General features: G+C 37.4%; 1 protein-coding gene across 2 annotated transcripts in view; it reads left to right on the plus strand.

The window, feature by feature from the left end:
• The first annotated feature begins 1,316 nt into the window (after positions 1-1,316).
• LOC150079428 (protein LSM12-like) overlaps positions 1,317-18,936 on the plus strand; it is a 70,081-nt gene continuing 52,461 nt past the window's right edge. The window contains exon 1 of one of the 2 annotated variants that reach the window (XM_090382788.1): positions 1,317-1,526. In XM_090382788.1, coding sequence (XP_090238914.1) covers positions 1,391-1,526 — 136 coding nt within the window. In that variant the 5' untranslated portion in view covers positions 1,317-1,390. The remainder of the gene's footprint in view (positions 1,527-18,936) is intronic. The other variant, XM_090382789.1, reaches the window with a different exon arrangement.

Below are 18,936 nucleotides of genomic sequence, written 5' to 3' on the forward strand. Positions count from 1 at the left end.
TTATTACTGGCTCTCTGCTATTAATATTTTAAATTTTTTTCTTTTAAAATTGGTCCACAGTTAGGTCAGTCCATGTGGTTTTTTCCACATTATTATTATTAGCTATATGGTGCAAAGAAAGCCTGAGGCTTTTTGTGCACAAGCAAAAAAAAAAAGAGAAAAATCTCGATTTACCCAGAGAGAGAGAGACAGAAGCAAAAGGGAATCACCAAGAGAGAGAGAAGAATGATGATATCCTGCTTAGGACATTTATCAATCTTCTCCAGACAATAAATATGAAATTTCCGATTAGGCAACGCAAACCAGAGCGTGTATACTGCCCACGAGGTGGAAAAAAAAAACAAAAACGAGCTGGTATTTTCTCAAATTTACCTGAAACCAAACTAGAAATTTTCATTTAAAAGATACAACTTTCTTGGTGATTCGCTTCTACTTCTGACACTCTCCCTTTTGGGATAATTCAGATTTTTTTTTTTTTTTGCCTGGTGCAGCATAAGCCCCAGGCTTCATGCCACCATATAGCTAATAATAATAATAACACAATTAAATTAATATATCACCTAATTTGTGATTATAAGAATCCATTTGAATTCTTATAATTGAATTGAGTTCTGAATTCTTGAATTCTTATAATCACAAATTTGAATGCTACCATTATATTTGAATGGTAACATTTAACGTGAAGTGTAATCGTTTTATTTTCAATGGATTATTTTTTTTTATATTCTTGTTTTTTAGGAAGATAGCTACGCTTCTTGGTGTTACCTTAGTGGTAGTACTCTCGCTGAAAGAAACTGTTTATATGTAATAAATATAATACAAATACATTTTGAGATGAATAATTGTTTTCTCATTATAGACCAACTGTGCACACTTTCGAAACTTCCTGTAAAATCATAATTCTGCAAACCTACATTATTTTTATTTATTTAATGATTGTATTACGGTAATAATAAAAAAAAAATTTCCCAGTTTCCCCCCCCCCCGGGATTCATTCAAGATCTCCTCCCCCCCTCATAATCGTGGGCTTAAAATGTTACTATGCGACATTTAAAAAAACCTATAAAAAGTTGCTTATATTTTGGTTACTGAAAAGTTTAGTATTTGGCACTTTAAATTAATTAAATTAGCAATATATTATACACATTTCGTTCTACTAGTACAATATTCTGTCAATTAAATTTCGCATCACCATTTTGTGTGCCAGTTACTGCGTGCCTCGTTCTGTTCGAAAGTAACGAGTCTGTTAGATATTTTACGTATAGTGGCAAACGTTTCGAATTTAAATTAAAAATCAAATATTAATATATATTTATTTCTAACTTTAGACGTTAATTGTGTATAGCTTAGTTATCAACTAACAATCATTTGGTGCGGAATCAGTATAAAAATGAAAGGTAGTATGGCGGATGATGGTGAAGAATTTTTTAGTGTTGGAACAGTAGTAAGTTGCAAGACATGTCACAATCAAGACTACGAAGGGGAAGTTGTTGCGTTCGACTATCAAACTAAAATGCTTGTGTTAAGTATCCTTTTCATTAAGGTTTAAAAAAAACCGTATTTATTAAATTTGTGATTAATCAGCTGCTTTTAAAGGTAGCGTAAAAGCATTCCAGTTTATTTACATAATCTTAAAGCTTCTCTCTGTGGGGATTGGCCTGACAGTAATTAGATAATAAACTAATACCTTGTGTCTCACATATCCCATTCATTTAAGAAGTTTCCGTTAGTTTTATAGTATTTTCTCACGACTTCTTTGTTTCAGCTTCTTTCATTTGGTCAATAGGAACAAAATAGTACATTGGCTATTGTTGAAACTTTGCATGCAGTTCACAAAATGTTCGATTTTGATATATAAAAATTAACAAGTAAGAGGGACATTATAAGTGTTACTTAGACTTACCGGTTACTCGATATGAATAAGATGGATTTGTACAAAATACCAGTTAAAGCAAAGTTCGGTCTTTTAGCCATAGTAGTCTGAACCAAAGTATTACTTTCAAAAAATCAGCCATTACTTAGCAATTTCTTGAAACTTCAAAAAGATTTAAAATAACTATGGGAAATGTCAGAAGTTTAGTCTTAAACAACCCTGAACAGATTGAATTTTGCAGTTTGCCAACTGGGCTGTTGCTGTGTATCATTGCCTCTTATACACAAACTTGCCCACTTCAGTTTGTAATCACAATGAGAAAGTTTTAGCAGTGCTACTCATGGATAACTTCCCCTTGTGCATAGTTATATACATACTGTGAGATGAGCTGTCACAGTATGCAAATAATTTTTATTCAAATATTGAATTCACATTTGAGTTGGAATTGAATAACACATTATCTGTAATGAAGGAATAATTATTAATTTAAAACAAAATTGCTTCATAAACTTATATGATAGTTTGTATAATATTTCTATTACAAATTGGTTATTATCTATAAATAAACTGTATTATTATAAATAATGCTACTGAGATTGGTGGGGTAATCTAATTGTACCAATCCAGTAAATAGGGGTTTGGGACTTACAAGGTGATAAGATTAACCACTGACAAGATATCAGTAGGTTAAGAAAATAGCAACCAATAATCTGAATAATGAATGTAATTGTAAAAGTGTCTTCTGAAATCTTATGTAGCAGTTAACTACAATTAGCTGAATGCAAAATAAAATGATAAATAAGCAATGTGAAACAGTTCTTTTATGAATAAGGTTTCTAATATAAGGTGGGATATTGGATCAAGGCCAACCATTAGCTACAATCACAACCTTACTACTTGATATTATAGAAAAATGGTGGGGGGAAATAATATAGAGGAAGCTGTATAATAAAGACATTTAACCAACAGAATAATGTTTAGCCCATTTAACTTTAAATGAGTGACTTATTTCTGTAGTGATGGCTAATCTAATTCTTTTGTGGTGGGGGGGATAAAGTTTTGTGAATCACTGATTTGAAGGTGGAGATTAGCTTACCCATATATGATGTACACAAACACTACTTTGAAATTCGAAGTTATTATAACCTGACCATTCAGAAAATAATGGGGTGGGGGCATGGCATACATAAAAGGAATTGGCCAAGTAGGTATGTTATGAATAAGTAGTGTGAGAATGTTTACTTTTTCTGTACATAACTGAGTAAATGCTTCTCCTTCCACTGCTAAGAATACCCCTGAAATTCCAGTGTGAGATGTCTTTGTGCACAATTGCAAGTTCTTTTCTAGTTTGTCAAGTGATACTAAATAATGCAAGAACACCCTATATCAAAATGGCAAACCTCTTCCAACCTGCATGCGACAAATGAGAGCTGGAAAAAAAAATGAAGATAGTTTTTGCAATGTTGTTTAAAAAAAAAGAGATTAAAATTAGTAAATAGTCTTAACCAATATTATAAAAAGTTTAAAAAAAAAACCCTTCCCACTTCACTTGTTCATCCCCTCCAATAGTTTGTCTAGTCCTTCCTTGAATTTATTCAAGCTATCTGCTTATACAGCAATGGATAAAATTTTGTTTCAGCAGTTGACCACCCATTGGCTAAAGGCAAACTTCTGCACATCTATTCTGTAACCATCTTTTCTCAATTTGAATGTATGCCCCTTCATTATACAGGGTGATTCACTACCGGTGCGACAAACTTGCAGGAGGTGTAGGGGGCACAAAGACGAATCGGAATCACATAGTATTGCAGGGTCTGAAATGCCTTCGTCATGCGGTAGAGGATGTTGAACGGGAGGTCGCGTGAACAGCGAACCTGCTGGAAGTCAGCATTTGCAAAACCGTTTCTGTTGAAGAAACCAAGTAGCAAAAGTCCTCCGGAGTGGATAATCCACAGGCTCCAATGATTGGACGCGTTGCAGATGGTATGAACTCATTTGGTTTGTTGACAGTATCCTCCATACAGTGGATTGGGAAATACCCAATCGTTGGCCTATCGCTCGAGTACTCTGATTGCCTTTTGCAAGACATAGGACATTCTCCTCATTGTCTGGCGTCCTCATCGTTCGCTCTCGATTCATGGTACCTCTCGTGAAACAACCAGTCTCACGTAACCATCTGTGCACACGTGCGAAAATCGTATGATGAAGAGCACGCCTGTGCGTGAAACGTTCCTGGTACAAGCGCAGAGCGGCGCGCCCGTTACAGTCCGCAGCTCAATATGCGAGGTGCATGTCAGCCAGTTCAACATTTGAATACTCGTCCATCCTACTGCCTTGGGAACCGGTTCGCAAATGCTGACTTCCAGTGGGATTGCTGTTCACGCGACCTCCCGTTCAACGTCCTCTACCGCGTGATGAAGGCATTTCTGACCCTGCAATACTATGTGATTATGATTCGTCTTTGTGGCCCCTACACCTCCTGCAAGTTTGTCGCACTGGTAGTGAATCACCCTGTATAGTCTGAGTGAGAGGAAAAACCCCATCAGCATTCAGCTTGCTTAATCCATTCAAGCCTTAAAAAACCTCGCTCAGGTCACCTTGCAAGTGACTAGTCTCCAGATGCTGCAGTTTGCAGAACTGAAGCTTTTCTTGGTAAGAGTACCCCTTTGTTCCCCTCACCAGTCTTGTTGCCCTTCTCTGTACTTGTTCCAGCAGCTCCTCATCCTTCCTAAAATTAGGCCTCCAGAGCTGTATACATTACGAAAGATGTGGCTTGACCATTGCCTTATATAATGGGATAATTTATAATGGGATAATTACTTCCCTTATCCCCGCTAGCAAAATTCTGTATGTCATTGACATACCAGAATTTTGCTAGCAAGTCTTTTTCATTTTCCACTATTCTGAGTGTAGTACCACACAATTGGTGCATTATTCTGGGATTACTGCTACCCATATGCAGTACTTTGCATTTGTCAATATTAACCTTAAGTTGCCATTTCTCAGCCCATCTGCCCAATTTTTATAGATCTTGTTGCAGTAGAATACAGTCATTACTGGCATTAACCACCCTCCCAACCTTTGTATCATCTGCAGACTTAGACATTAAACTTGATATATCTTCATCAATATCATTGATAAATATTGAAAACAATGGCCCAGCACTAAACCCTGTGTACTCCACTAATCACATTAGTAATAACATTAGTCTGTGAGCAGCAGTGTTCATTAATGACTACTCTGTCTTTTCACATTCAACCATCTCTTTATCCATAGCAGTAGCTTGCCCTTAATGCCACATTGGTCTTTTATATGCAACAGTATCAAAAGCTTTCCTGAAGTCCAAGTATATGATATCAATTTTTTTCATCCAGTTCCTTTGCAATTGCATCAGTGTCCAATCAGATTGATTAGACAAGATTTCCTTTTAACAAACCCATGCTGAGACTGAAGTATAACTGTAGTCCTATCTAGATGATCCTACATTACACTGCTCAACAAAACTGAAAAAAAAATGTTCTTTGTGATATTTTATTGTGAACAGTGTCACCAAAGGCAAATATTTGATATAATAGGCATCCTGGCAGGCAAATTTTGGTTATCTAATAGAAATCGATCTAGCGCCTTACAGAGCCACACAAATAATTCACATCATTAAAAACACAGGTTGTAACCACATCACTTCATTCCTGTTTTTTGGGCTTGCTCAGTGGGGTACCCACATCTTCAGTACTCAGGATGGCAATTCATTATCTTTGAGATGGTGGGCCGTTGGATGATTTCAAGTCAATCGCAGTGGCATGTTGGGTTAATGTGTCATGCAGTGTCGTCTCAGCACTATGTAAGCAATTTCAGAAGATAGCAACCATTACGAGAAGAATTGGCCAAAGTCACACGAGGGCTATGTCAACCAGGACAGACTGCTGTCTGAGTCTAACAGCAAGACAGGAACTTTATGATGTCCTGTCATCAACTGTCTCTTAAGGTTTCTGTGACCACAGGTGAAAGCATTTCCAACCGGACTGTGTTAAGAAGGCTCAATTCAAGTCAACTCTCTGCAAGGAAAGCAGTGGTTTTAGTCCCATTAATCCCAAACCACTGCAGATCTCGTCGAAACTGGTGCCACGAACATGTGACTTGCAGCCCTGGCAAATGGGGTACAGTTCTGCTCTCTGATGAGTCGGGGCCTAACTTGAGGATATGTGGGCCCTAAGCAAAAGTATTTTTTGTGGCCTCTGTAAAAATGTTTATTATTAAACGCCCTACTTTAATAGTAAAAAATAGGGCATAGGGCCCTCTGAAAATTAGTATTACACAATCAACATAAAAATGTAAAGCAAATAAATCTGCATGTATTTGTAAGGAAATATATACAAATCTGAACATGTCGGTGGCACATGCATTTGACTAGAAGCTACATTACAGTTTGTCTTGTCTTGTCTCTTCCTTCATGGATTAGGCGATCCACCTGTTCCGATCTCAAAGAAGTCTGCCCATCTTTTCTTCGGTCTTCCTCTGGCTTTTTTTCCTTTTGCTCTATATGTGTAAGCTAATTTAGGGAATCTATTATCTTCCATTCTTTCTACATGTTCTTTCCATCTTTGTCTATATTTTATAATTTTTTTCATTAATTGAGTGAATCTTTAATTCATTTCTAATATTTATGTTTGGTTTTTTTATCTAATTTTGTACATCCTTTAACATATCTTAAAAATTTCATTTCTGCAGCTTGTATTCTATCCGTGTTTCAGAACCATAAAGAAGTGTTGGTATTGCCATTACTTTGTAAAATTTCAATTGTTTCTTTTCTTAGCCAGAGTTCTTTTTATTGTTCCACATATATTTTGAAATTTTTCCAATTTCTGGGTCATATCTTCTTCGACATATGTTATATCACATCCTAGATATTTAAAATGTTTTACTTGTTCTAATATTTTGTCTATAACTATTTTTGTTCTCACTGTATTTTTCCCCTTAAAAGCCATTGTTCTAGTTTTTATTGTTGATATTTTAACTTTATATTCTTCTGTTATTTGGTTTAATTTAAATACTGCTCTTTGTAAATTATTTTCACTATCTTGAATAATTACTTGATCATCTGCAAATAACAGTGTATTAATCCTTTTTTTTTTTTTTTTTTTACGGATTACAGTTTTTAAGTATATTTTATAAGGAACAGAAGCACCCATTCTCATTGTTACACTACTGGATATTGCCGAGTTTGGCTGTGTCCATTACCACTTGTGGCTCCCCCCCCCCCTTCAAATTATGGGCCCTGTGCTTGTGCCTGGGCCCTGTGATTCCTGTTTTAATCTAAAAACTGATTTTAGATATTACTTCAATAGGAACATGTCATCTCTCCAACATCAGAGAAAGGGACACTTACGGGGAGATGGTGTTCTCATGTGGGGCAGAATAATGATCAATAGCCACACCCCTCTCCGTGTTTTTGATTGGGATACTGTAATTGCACATAGGTACCGAAAAAAGATCCTTGGTGTGCGACTTATTTAGGGGTACAGTTGGCCCAGATTTTCTTTTCATGCACGACAACGCCACTGCACATAGAGTGCAAGTGGTGGGGGAATATCTTGAAACTGAAGATATCTAATGACTGCTGTGGCCAGTATGATCACCAAACTTAAATCTGATTGAACATGTGTGGGATGCCCTTGGGCATTGCATTGCACACTGACAGCCAACTCCTTGTTTACGTAGTGAGCTAAGGTCTGCACTGGTGGAAGAATGGGATTTGTTGCCACAGAATCTTATAGACACCCTTATGTCTAGCATGGTTCACTTCAGTCAGGCATGTTTAGCTGTTGGAGGGGATCATACGCTATACTGATGTCATGTGACCATATTTTCAAGCATCTTGTATTGACTTCACTAATGGGACCTTTTTAGTAATTCTTATATAACTCCTATAAATAAATGTCCCTTATACCTGTCCGAAGTTTCTCGATGTCTCGTCATTTCATCATAATTCTATGGTACACCACAATACCAAATTTTGTCCTGCTTCATTGCAAGTCGCACAGTTACACTGTGTTCTGTTAATTTTGTCGAGCAGTGTCCTTCTTTAATCAGTGACTCCATTATTTTGAGAGTAGGAGTGTGCTATAGGCCTAATGACTCTGATGAGTATAATAAGGAACTGTACAGGGAAATAGAGTGGGCCAGTAAATCAGAGTGTCTTATAATGGGAGATTTTAATTTCCCAGATATTGACTGGATTTTGGGGGCTGGTTACTCACACACTAGCAGGGCTTTTGTGGATTTATTGGATGATTGTTTTCTACATCAGCATGTTCGGGAGGCAACTAGAGGGAGTAATACTCTTGATTTGATTATCAGCAGTGATTCTTCATGCATTAAGAATCTGCAGATAAATGAACCACTAGGTGGCAGTGATCACAGTGTGCTGAAGTGGGATTTACTCAAAGAGGTAACTACCATTAGGGGTAAAGGGAAGGGTTATTGCTTCCGTAAAGGCGACTACGATGGACTGAGACAGTATTTAAATTCTATACAGTGGGACCAGCTGATGATGTTACCAACAGCAAATTCAAAATGGGAAGCATTCAAAGAACTTATCTTGGAAGCTACTAGGCTTTACATACCAACTAAGAAATATTGTTCAAGGTTTAGGCCAAAATGGATGTCAGATGAACTAATGAGGCATATGGCAGAGAAGAAAAATGCATGGGATACATACAAATTAACACATGACACAGAAGCCTATGATAGATACAAGTTGATATGCAACCAAGTTACAAAGGAGGTTAGGCAGGCGAAGGCAGATTACGAGAAATCCTTGGCAAGGGATGCAAAGAAAAACAGCAAAGAGTTCTTTACTTATGTAAACTCTAGAAGGAAGGGGATGAATCAGATTGGTCCACTTGATATTGATGGGTCAAGTGTTGATGATCCTGCTCAGGTAGCTAACAAACTAAATGAATATTTTTGCATCGACATTCACACATGAGGAGTTATTCAGCGAGGGCAATGCCAGAGGTGTATTCAACTCTAGCAGTAAGCTACAGAATCTTGAAATAACTGGGAGTAAAGTGGAGGAGAAACTTTTGAAGATAAACACAAGAAAGGCACCCGGGGTGGATGGGATCTATCCAGTTATATTAAAGGAGGCAGCAAAGGAAGTAAGCAAACCCTTAGCCATAATTATGAGAGCTTCCTTGGACTCAGGGGAGGTACCCAAAAACTCGAAATGTGCAAATGTGACCCCAATTCACAAAGGAGGATCAAAGGCTGACACAAGTAATTATAGACCTGTGAGCTTAACTTCTGTTCCAGGAAAATTAATGGAGGCACTGGTTAAAGAAGCACTGCAGGATCATTTAGACAAGACTTCAGTTATAGCTCAGACACAGCATGGTTTTGTTAAGGGGAAGTCTTGCCTGACCAACTTGATTGGATACTATGATGCAGTCACAAAAGAACTGGATGCAGGGAATAACTTTGATATTATATACTTGGATCTTAGAAAGGCTTTTGATACTGTTGCACATGGAAGACTGCTACACAAATTGGAGCAGTGTGACATTGGAGGCAAATTGCTGCTATGGATAAAGGGGTGGTTGAGGGGGAGAAGACAGAGAGTGGTAATCAATGGACACTGCTCATCGTGGACTGATGTTATTAGTGGAGTCCCTCAGGGCTCAGTGTTGGGTCCATTATTGTTTTCTGTATTTATAAATGATATTGATGATGGTATATCGGGCTTAATGTCCAAGTTTGCAGACGATACAAAGGTTGGCAGGGTTGTCAAGGACACTACTGACACTATACTGCTGCAACAGGATCTGGAAAGGTTGAGCAGATGGGCTGAGAGGTGGCAAATGAAGTTTAACATTGGCAAATGTAAAGTACTACACATGGGAAACAGCAACCCCAGAGCAACATATCAACTCTGTGGTACAACACTGACAGTGGTAGAGAATGAAAGGGACTTGGGGGTGGTTGTGCAGGCAGATATGAAGTTCTCTGAGCAGTGCAGACGGGCTGCAAGAGTAGCTCATGGAGTATTGTCAATGATATACAGGAATTTTTCCAGCAGGGATAAGGAGGTGATTATTCCATTGTATAAGGCGATGGTCAGGCCACACCTAGAGTACTGTATACAGGTCTGGAGGCCTCATTTCAAGAAGGATGTAGAGCTGCTGGAACGAGTACAGAGAAGGGCAACAAGATTAGTGAATGGAACAAAGGGGTGCTCTTACGAAGAAAGGCTTAAGTTTTGCAAATTACAGTGTCTGGAGACTAGGCACCAGCAAGGTGATCTGATAGAGGTGTATAAAGCCTTGAATGGTTTAAGCATGCTCAATGCTGATGGAATTCTTCCTCTAGCTCAGAAAAATCACCTGAGAGGGCATAAATTCAAATTGAGGAAAGACAGATGTAGGATAGATGTGTGGAAATTTGCCTTTAGCCAGCGGGTGGTTGGTTGGTGGAACAGACTTCCATCCCTTGTGGTGGAGGTTGATAGCCTAAATAAGTTTAAGGCTCAGCTGGACAGGTATTTTGAACGAACAGAGGGGTGAAGTGGAAGTGGTTTTTTTTTTTTTTTTTTTTTTGGCTGATGCTGCATAAGCTTGCTTTCTTGCATCAAATGCCTCTACTAATGCTAAAAATTTTCCCTGGAACAGAAGTTAAGTTTATAGGCCTGTAATTACTTGTGTTACCCTTTGATCTCCATTGTGAATTAGTGATACATTTTTCACATTTCCGGTCTTCAAATCCCCTACACCTTGCTTTCCAGGCTGCTGCACATTTAAATAGAAGCAGTACAAGAATCACTTTCACCTTTGCCTGTAGCTGTTGTTAATCTATGTCTGTGTATCCCCCCAAGCTAACAGTTTTCACACCAAACTGACTCAACATTGCACTTCATTAGATTTTATGTTCTTCTTAACTAAGAGCATAATCCCTCCTGTCCTTGCTGTATACATTCTACTCCCCATATTCAAATTCTGCATCCCTTATATCTAAGTGACACCATGTCTCTGAAATCCCAACAATGTCTGCATTTCTTATCTTGACCAACTTCAAATTTATTTACTATGCTCCTAACATTGGTGTATACATGCACTGTTTTTACTCTTAGTTACCCTAACACAACCCTTGTATTTGTTTCATGAAGACTCCCAGCAGTTCTTGAAATCCCTAGCAGCTTGCTTTCAAGGCTGTTGCTCATTCCAATAGAAGCAGTGTAAGGATTACTTTTACCTCTGCATGTAGTTATTGTTGCTCTATTAGTATGTGCATCTCCCCAAGCTATCATTTTTCAAACCTGCCTAACACTGCCTCGATAGCACCAGTAAATATTCTTGCACCCTTTCTATTTACATGCATCTTGTCCCTGTAGAAGCAGTTTCTCTTGTTAATGAGCAAATACCATGCTATGAAAAATTCTATCCCATGAACCTTGCAACAATCTCTTCAGAGCCGAATTGATTCAAAAGGCTCTTATCATATACTCCCTCCTATTGTGTCTAGGCAAATTTGCAGATGCTTTCAAATTTCAACATTGCATTATTAAGTAATTCTGCAGATCTCCTACTCTTAATATCACCTTTTGTGCCCTGAAAAGATCTGCAACATCAACTTTTGCCCCTGGCAGACATACCCTGGTCCTAAACCACCTATCACTCTTGCACAATATATTTCTCATTTCCACGACAATAAAGTCACTGACATTACTCCTGTGGGACCAGTGCATTTTGCCTTGGGGATTGCAGCTGTGTTGCCTGATACATAAGTGTGGGCTTTGACATTGACTCATAGACCATAAAACCAATCTGCCTTCAAATAAAAAATACTTTTCTTATTTGAAAAAAGGATTTTATAGCATAACCTAGTTGTGAGTGGCTGAGTGCCAATTTATTTTCCTATGCACTTCATCATTGGTTTACCATCACAGCCCTTTCAAACTTGCTAATATTCAAAAGTAGTTGCAACATAAAGTTTATATGATATCACGTCAGTATAGGTGTATGCAATATAAGGTAGCAGAATATGTGGATAAAACTAAAGGTTGAATGATAAATTTAATAATGTAGCCATTCACAAAGCAAATAATGAAAAGCAGGAAATGACATGCCTGGATATAGTGGTGAATTGTCATGCATACATTTAATATGCTTGCTACCCACTTGGTGTTCATCATGGTGTAATAAAATGAAACAGGAAAATTAGTGGTAGTACTTATTAGTAGTGGGAAATTATGCAAGAAATCAAACTTATAGAGCATCAGCAAGAAAAAAAAAAATTGTGTTGGCTGAGCACGCATAGCAGAAGTTAAGTGAAACTTCTTTACGTGAACATTTATCACTTGACCGAGGATCCTGTATTGACTGTATGAATGCTGCAGGCAAAGAATCTGAATGAACGGGAGCATCATTGATATGAGATGTTCCATTACCAAATCTAGTTTCAGAAAGTGCTGTGGCATCGGATGATATTTAAAACCATTTGACTTAGAGCCTGAATCACTTTGTTCTTGAGAGATGTTACAGGCTGACATTTGACTTACATCCTCATTTGGATATGCTGTTTGAAGAAGAGCGTGATCTTGAGCTGCTACAATCTTCACGTCATTCTTGAACCAAAGCCGATCGCACAAGGAACAGACTGAACTGAAATCATTATCCAGGAATGTACATTTAAACTGTACATGGATGCTTTGGATTTCTTGAAATCCTGTTGCTGTTTATTATGCCTGCTACATGTTGAATGATTTAATGGAGTATTTCTGGCAGTCGGTTTTGGCATCTTTGCTTTTCATTTACAACTGGGCTTTGAGGACTCTTCGTCATTTTCATTTGCAGTATCAACTTCCATGACTCCTTCCAAATTCCTTTCTAACATTTCCAGGGAGATGTAAGGCTCCGAAGATGTGGATGAACCTTCTCTCTCTGGCTTCTTTATTCAACTCCATCACACGCTATAATTTCTTCCACTGTTGAAATAGCTTAGATCTCTCCTTTGTACTCAAATGAGGTGGTTGCATTGCACATATATGTGCTCTATATGCCTTACAATGCTCTACAGTGGACCCCTGCTTTACAGTTGGTTCACTGTACGATATATAGTAAGTGCCGGTCATTGTGATCATATTTATGAATTGATATTCAATTCTAATAGGTAAAAATAGGAGGAATATTATCTGCAGACTATAAAAGTAAAGATATAAAGCACAGATTTACACTGAAAAAAACCACAATGATTTCATATTATTTATTTATTATTTTTTTTTTTTTTTTTTTTTTTTTTCAGTCCACAAACACAAGTTACTCCCATCTGAAAACTACCTGGAGTTTGCCTAAAGAAGTTTCACTTCAAAACTCTTTCCACATTGCCTGTCCATTCCCGCCAATATTTTGTCTCATGCTTGTCTGAATTTATTCAAACTACCTGCCTCCACAACAGCAGGTGGAAGCATGTTCCAACAATCAACCTTCTGCTGGCTGAAGACAAACTTCTGTACATTTATTCTACGACCAACCATCCTTCCTCGGTTGGAATTTATGTGCCCTGTATGTGTGTAGTTTGAGTAAGAGGAAGAATCCTGTCAGCATTGAATTTAATCCATTCAGACATGCTTAATCCATTCAAAGCCTTAAATATCTCAATGAAATCACATTGCAGGTGCCTAGTCTCCAGATGCTGGAAGTTGCAAAACTGAAGCCATTCTTTGTAAAAACACCCTTTTGTTCCCCTTACCAATCTCATTGCCCTGCTCTGCACCCATTCAAGCAGATTCACATCCTTCCTAAAATGAGGTCTCCAGGCTTGTATGCAGTACGCAAGATGCAGCCTAACCATTGCCTTATACAATAGGATAATCACCTTATTCCTGCTAGAAAAGTTCCTGTATATCATTGACAAAACCCCATGAGCTGTCCTGACAGCATGTCTTCATTGTTCAGAAATTGCATATCTGACTGCACAGTTAACCCAGTGTGTTTTTTTTTTTTTCTTTTTTTTTTTCTATATCCTCTATCCTCTGTTATAGTATACACAGTTGATGTGTTAATGTGGGATTACTGCTACCCATATACAGTACCTTGCAATTGTCAATGCTAAACTTCAGTTGCTATTTCTCAGCCCATCTGCAAAAATTTTCTAGATCTTTTTGTAGCATACCTTGATTGTCATTAACCACCCTGTCAACCTTTCTATTACTGCAAATTTAGACATTGAGCTTGATATACCTTCCTTCATCAATATTTTATGTGCAACAGTATCAAAATCTTTCCTGAACTCCAAGTATATGATATCAAAATTAATTTTTGCATCTAGTTCATTTGTGACTACATCATAGTATCCAATGAAATGGTCAGGCAGGACTGCTCCATTAATTAATCAGTGCTGTAACTGCAGTCTCAGCATTGATTTGTTAAATGGTATTACTACTTCTTTAACCAGTGACTCCATTATTTTCCCTAGAACAGAAGTTAAGCTAACAGGTCTGTAATTATTGGTGTCACCCTTTGATCCCCTTTGTGAATTGGGGATACGTTTGAACTTTTCCAATCCATATTATCCTCCACTGAATTGAAATATCCTCTCATAATTAAGGTTAAGGGTGTGTTTACCCTCTTTACTGCCTCACTTAATATAATTGGATAGATCCCATCCACCCCAGATGCCTTTTTTCTTTTTTTTTTTTTTTTTTTTTTTTAATGTTTAACTTCAACAATTTCTCCTCTGCTTCTCAGTTATTACAAAATCATTCAGCTTCCTTTTAGAATTTGGTACATTTTTGGCATCCCCATCCCTGAAAAATTCCTCATGTGTGAATGCAGATACAAAATACCTATTTTATCTTCCCCTTCTGGTGTTTACATAAGTAAAGAAGTGTTTGCTGTTTTTCTTTGCATCCTTTGCTAAAAGGCGCCTCCGTAGCCAGGTGGGAAGGAGCAGCAGTGCGTAGCACACCCTTCTTGATTAGACCGGGGTTCGAGCCCGTCACCACCAAATACGGAACATGCGGAAAGGTCAGGGAATGACCACCGCACCGGAGCAATATGGCCTTAGTTGCTAATGCTCCTAAAAAACCAAATAACAACAACAACCTTTGCTAAAGACTTACTTCTCATAATTGTAAAAAACTTAATGGCTTCTATGATTATTTCCCATTTAGACTTTGCAACATCATCAGTTGATCCCACTGAAAGGAATTTAAAAACTGTGTGAGACCACTGTAGTCACCTTTACGAAAGCAAAAACCATTCCCTTCCCTTAACAATAGTTGCATCAGTACGCTATGATCACTGCCACTTAGTGAGTCATTTCTTTACAGATTCTTAATGCACATAGTCACTGCTGATAATCAGATCAAGAGTATTTCTCTCATTGCCTCTCTAACATTCTGGTGTGGAAAACAGTCATCCGATAAATCCACAAACTTCTTGGTCTGTGTAAGTAACCAATCCACAAGTTCCAGTCATTTTCTTGAAAGTTAAAAATCCTTGTTATAAGACATTCTGACTTACTGTCCCACTCTATTTCTCTGTATAGTTGTTCGTTATCCTCATCAGTCTTTAGACCTACAAAACAAGTGCTGCTAAGCAGCAGCACTTTAGGATGGCTTGAACAGACTTCAAAGGTGGTCCAAGAAGTGGCAGCTATGTTTTAATGCTGCTAAATGGGGGAATAAATAAAAAAAAAAGTAAAGTGCAGCCATTATCAACCCACTGCAGGATGGAAGCCTCCTCAACAATTCATGCTGAGGGAAATGGACCATAATCTGCCACACTGGTCCAGTGCGGGTTGGCAGATTGACCGTATTCAGCAGTGAGGGGCTTGAACCCCAGTGTACTCAAAGAACGTGTGCTACTACTGCACCCCCACTCCTGACCACTTGGCTATGGATAGCAACCCACAAATAAATTATACATACACTTGGTGGGGTTGAATTAAAAACAGTGGAGGAGGAAAGGGATCTGGGAGTTACAATACAGGTAGATATGAAGTTTTCTGAACAGTGTAAACAGGAAGCCAGGAAAGCCCATGGTTTCCTATCAAATGATTTATCGAACGCTATCCTGTAGAGATAGGGAAGTCATAATCCCAATGTATAAGGCAATTGTAAGACCACATTTGGAATACTGTGTTCAAGTATAGAGACCTCATCTGAAAAAAAAAAAAAAAAAAAAAAAAAAAATTAAGCCACTTGAAGAGTAGCTTAATGTTCTTTTTGAAAAGGTCCAAAGATGGGCAACTCGCACAGAGAGATCGGCAAAAAGGCAACCATATGAGGAAAGACTTCAATTATGTGGCCTACAGAGCTTGGCAACCAGGCACTTGAGGAGACATAATTAAGATTTATAAGGGTCTGAGAAGAGCTAGCAAAATGAATGAAAGTGGAATTTTCACTGTTATAAGGAATTCCAGAACTAAGGACCATAAATTCAAATTATAGGGGAAGAGATTTAGACTAGACTGTAGGACGTTTTCTTTTAGCCAGTGAATTAAGGAGTTGTTGATAGCTGGAACAAGTTGCCCTTGCAGATAGTTGAGGCTGACAGTTTGAATAAATTCAAAGGTCAACTGGATGCACATATATTGTGTGAGGAGGGAAGCATATAATTTGTTTACTTATCTACTTGGTTGGCTTTTTGCTTCCTTGTGGTTTCCTCACACTATATGGCCACCCATGTCAACTGGATGCATTGCTTTAGATTTCATATGCTTCTTAACTAAGGGCATAAACTTCACCCCCCCCATATGGTCTGTTCTTTCTGTACACATACTCCTTGTTCATCTTACTGAAATAACATAGTATTGCCATAACCACTGTATACCAAATTCAATTCTGTGTTTACTCTACAGCAGTACAGAACAAACACAGAATTGCTTTATTGGCAACATTATATGAATTATCAGCACCATGAAAAGATTTGCCTGTGATACCTTTAAATTTTTTGAGCGCATCAATTGCAAGGTTATTGGTGGAGAATGCCTGTCATTGAAATGGTTTTGCAAATATTTTGATTTTTCATATAAATCAATGCCAGAGATGTCTTTTTCTGATTAACAGAATTTCTAAATTTGTAAAATTGTTATGCAACTTGTCAATCTTCATTTCTGTTGCATAATTAAAATTGTAAAAATCGAAATTAATCGTTATGCTGTACACTCAACTGAGACCTACCTTGCAGTGACTGGATTGTGTTTTCAAAAATGAAAAAAGTGGCTTTTAAAATTTCCTTCTCTAACATTCCAACTCTCTGGTCATTCTCAGACATTCTTTTTCAGTGTGAATTCTGTTCCGCATATTCAGGTTCAGTTCAGTTGCCAACTTTTTTGCATATCTACTAGGAGTATTATAATGCCTAGAATGAATACTCTATTTAGAGTATTTATTCTAGGCATTTATTTCTAGTAGATATGCATATCTACTGGGCATATTGAGGATAAATTCCTCAGTTTTGCAGTTTAAGGAGTATGATTAATTTTGAAAGCTTGTGATATATTAAAATTGACTACTTAGAGGGCTTTGCTTGTTCTGTTTATTTGGCTCAAAATGTACTAAAGAATTAGCCAGCAGACAAATTTGCTTTAACAATTTTTTTTCAGTGGTCAAATATTTGCATTTTAATTCTCTATATAGAATTCCTTTTTGAAACTGTTCTCTTGTTGCTTGATAATGAAATATATTTTTTTATTTCTGTTGCTGTTTTGTTTTTTGGCACCCTGAGCTAATGTCATATACTTAGGCACCCTGAGCTAATGTCATATTGACTCACCTCTTAAGCAGCCCTGCTTCAGAGCCTTATATATGTACATCTGTCAGGTACCCCCCCCCCCCCAAAAAAAAACCTTTTAGTTGTCAAGCTTTGCAGTTTGCACCTGCTAAGTGTTCTTCATGTGGACATTGATTAGCACCTTAGCATCTGGTTGCCCATCTTTTGAACCTTTCTAAAAGTTTTATGTCTTTCAAGTGTGGTCTCCAGACTTGGACATAATGTTTTAAATGTAATCTCACCATTGTCTTATATAAAGAGACAATGAACTTCTTTTACCTGTCTTGCTCAGGTCCTCTATATCATAGACAGGACACCATATACCTTCTTAGCTGCCTGTTTATGCTGCTTAAAAATTTTTATGTCTGACTGAATTGTAACCTCTAAGGACAATGCTGCACGAACATACAAAATATTGATTGTAATATATGTGTTCCACATGAAAAGTATGTGAAATTATATGGTCAAGTCAGAAATGCAGTGTGTGTGTGTAACATGTCATACTAAACTACATGCCTCTTTCTGTCAATATCAAAATGAATTTCATTCAGATCAGGTGTATATCAGCACTCTGTGTCTATTTAACAGTAAAATCACAAAAAGAGAAGTTGTTGTTGGTAGGTCCACCCGATGCATAGCAGCATTCTAAGTACATTTTTCCCCATATAAATTTCAGTGGACAAAAAAGTATCCAAAAAAATTATTTTCCTGTTACCATATGTCAATATTATGGCTTTAAGTTCTTGACATTTGTGAGTGACAAAAATTGAAAACAGATATATCATTGTTTATTTTAGCCAAACTAGCAAAAATTAATTATGCTTACAGGGTGCCAAATGTCTTCCAAATGTGGATTTTTTTTTTTTTTTTTTCCTGTAATTTTAATCAGAAGAGATCAACTGCTGTCTAACAAGGGATCAGTAAGTCTTAAAAGAGGATGTGATAGTGGTATCCCATCTTTAAAAAAAAATGTCAAATTGTCATTTGTTTGAAAGTAACACAATATCAGGGTAAGTCATTGCCAAGTTTTGCTTTTTTGGAGTATCAGCAACTTTGCAAACTAACTCAAATGAAATCATTGTTTTTATTTATTTGGGGGGGGGAGACACACAATTTATCATTTTATAGAGTCACAGTTTCTTCCCCCCCCCCCTTTTTTATTATTGAACTATTGTGTACTATGTCTCTACAAGTGTGTTCACTGGCTGAGCTGCACGTTGTGCGAGCATAAAAACCCAAAATAACTCGGTCAGCCAACCACAGCCCCAGTTGAAGAGGCCATTAGAAATTCCT

Source organism: Mastigoproctus giganteus, chromosome 10 (assembly GCF_048544385.1).
Source record: "Mastigoproctus giganteus isolate SK-2022 chromosome 10, ASM4854438v1, whole genome shotgun sequence".
In the NCBI taxonomy this organism is placed as follows: domain Eukaryota; kingdom Metazoa; phylum Arthropoda; class Arachnida; order Uropygi; family Thelyphonidae; genus Mastigoproctus; species Mastigoproctus giganteus.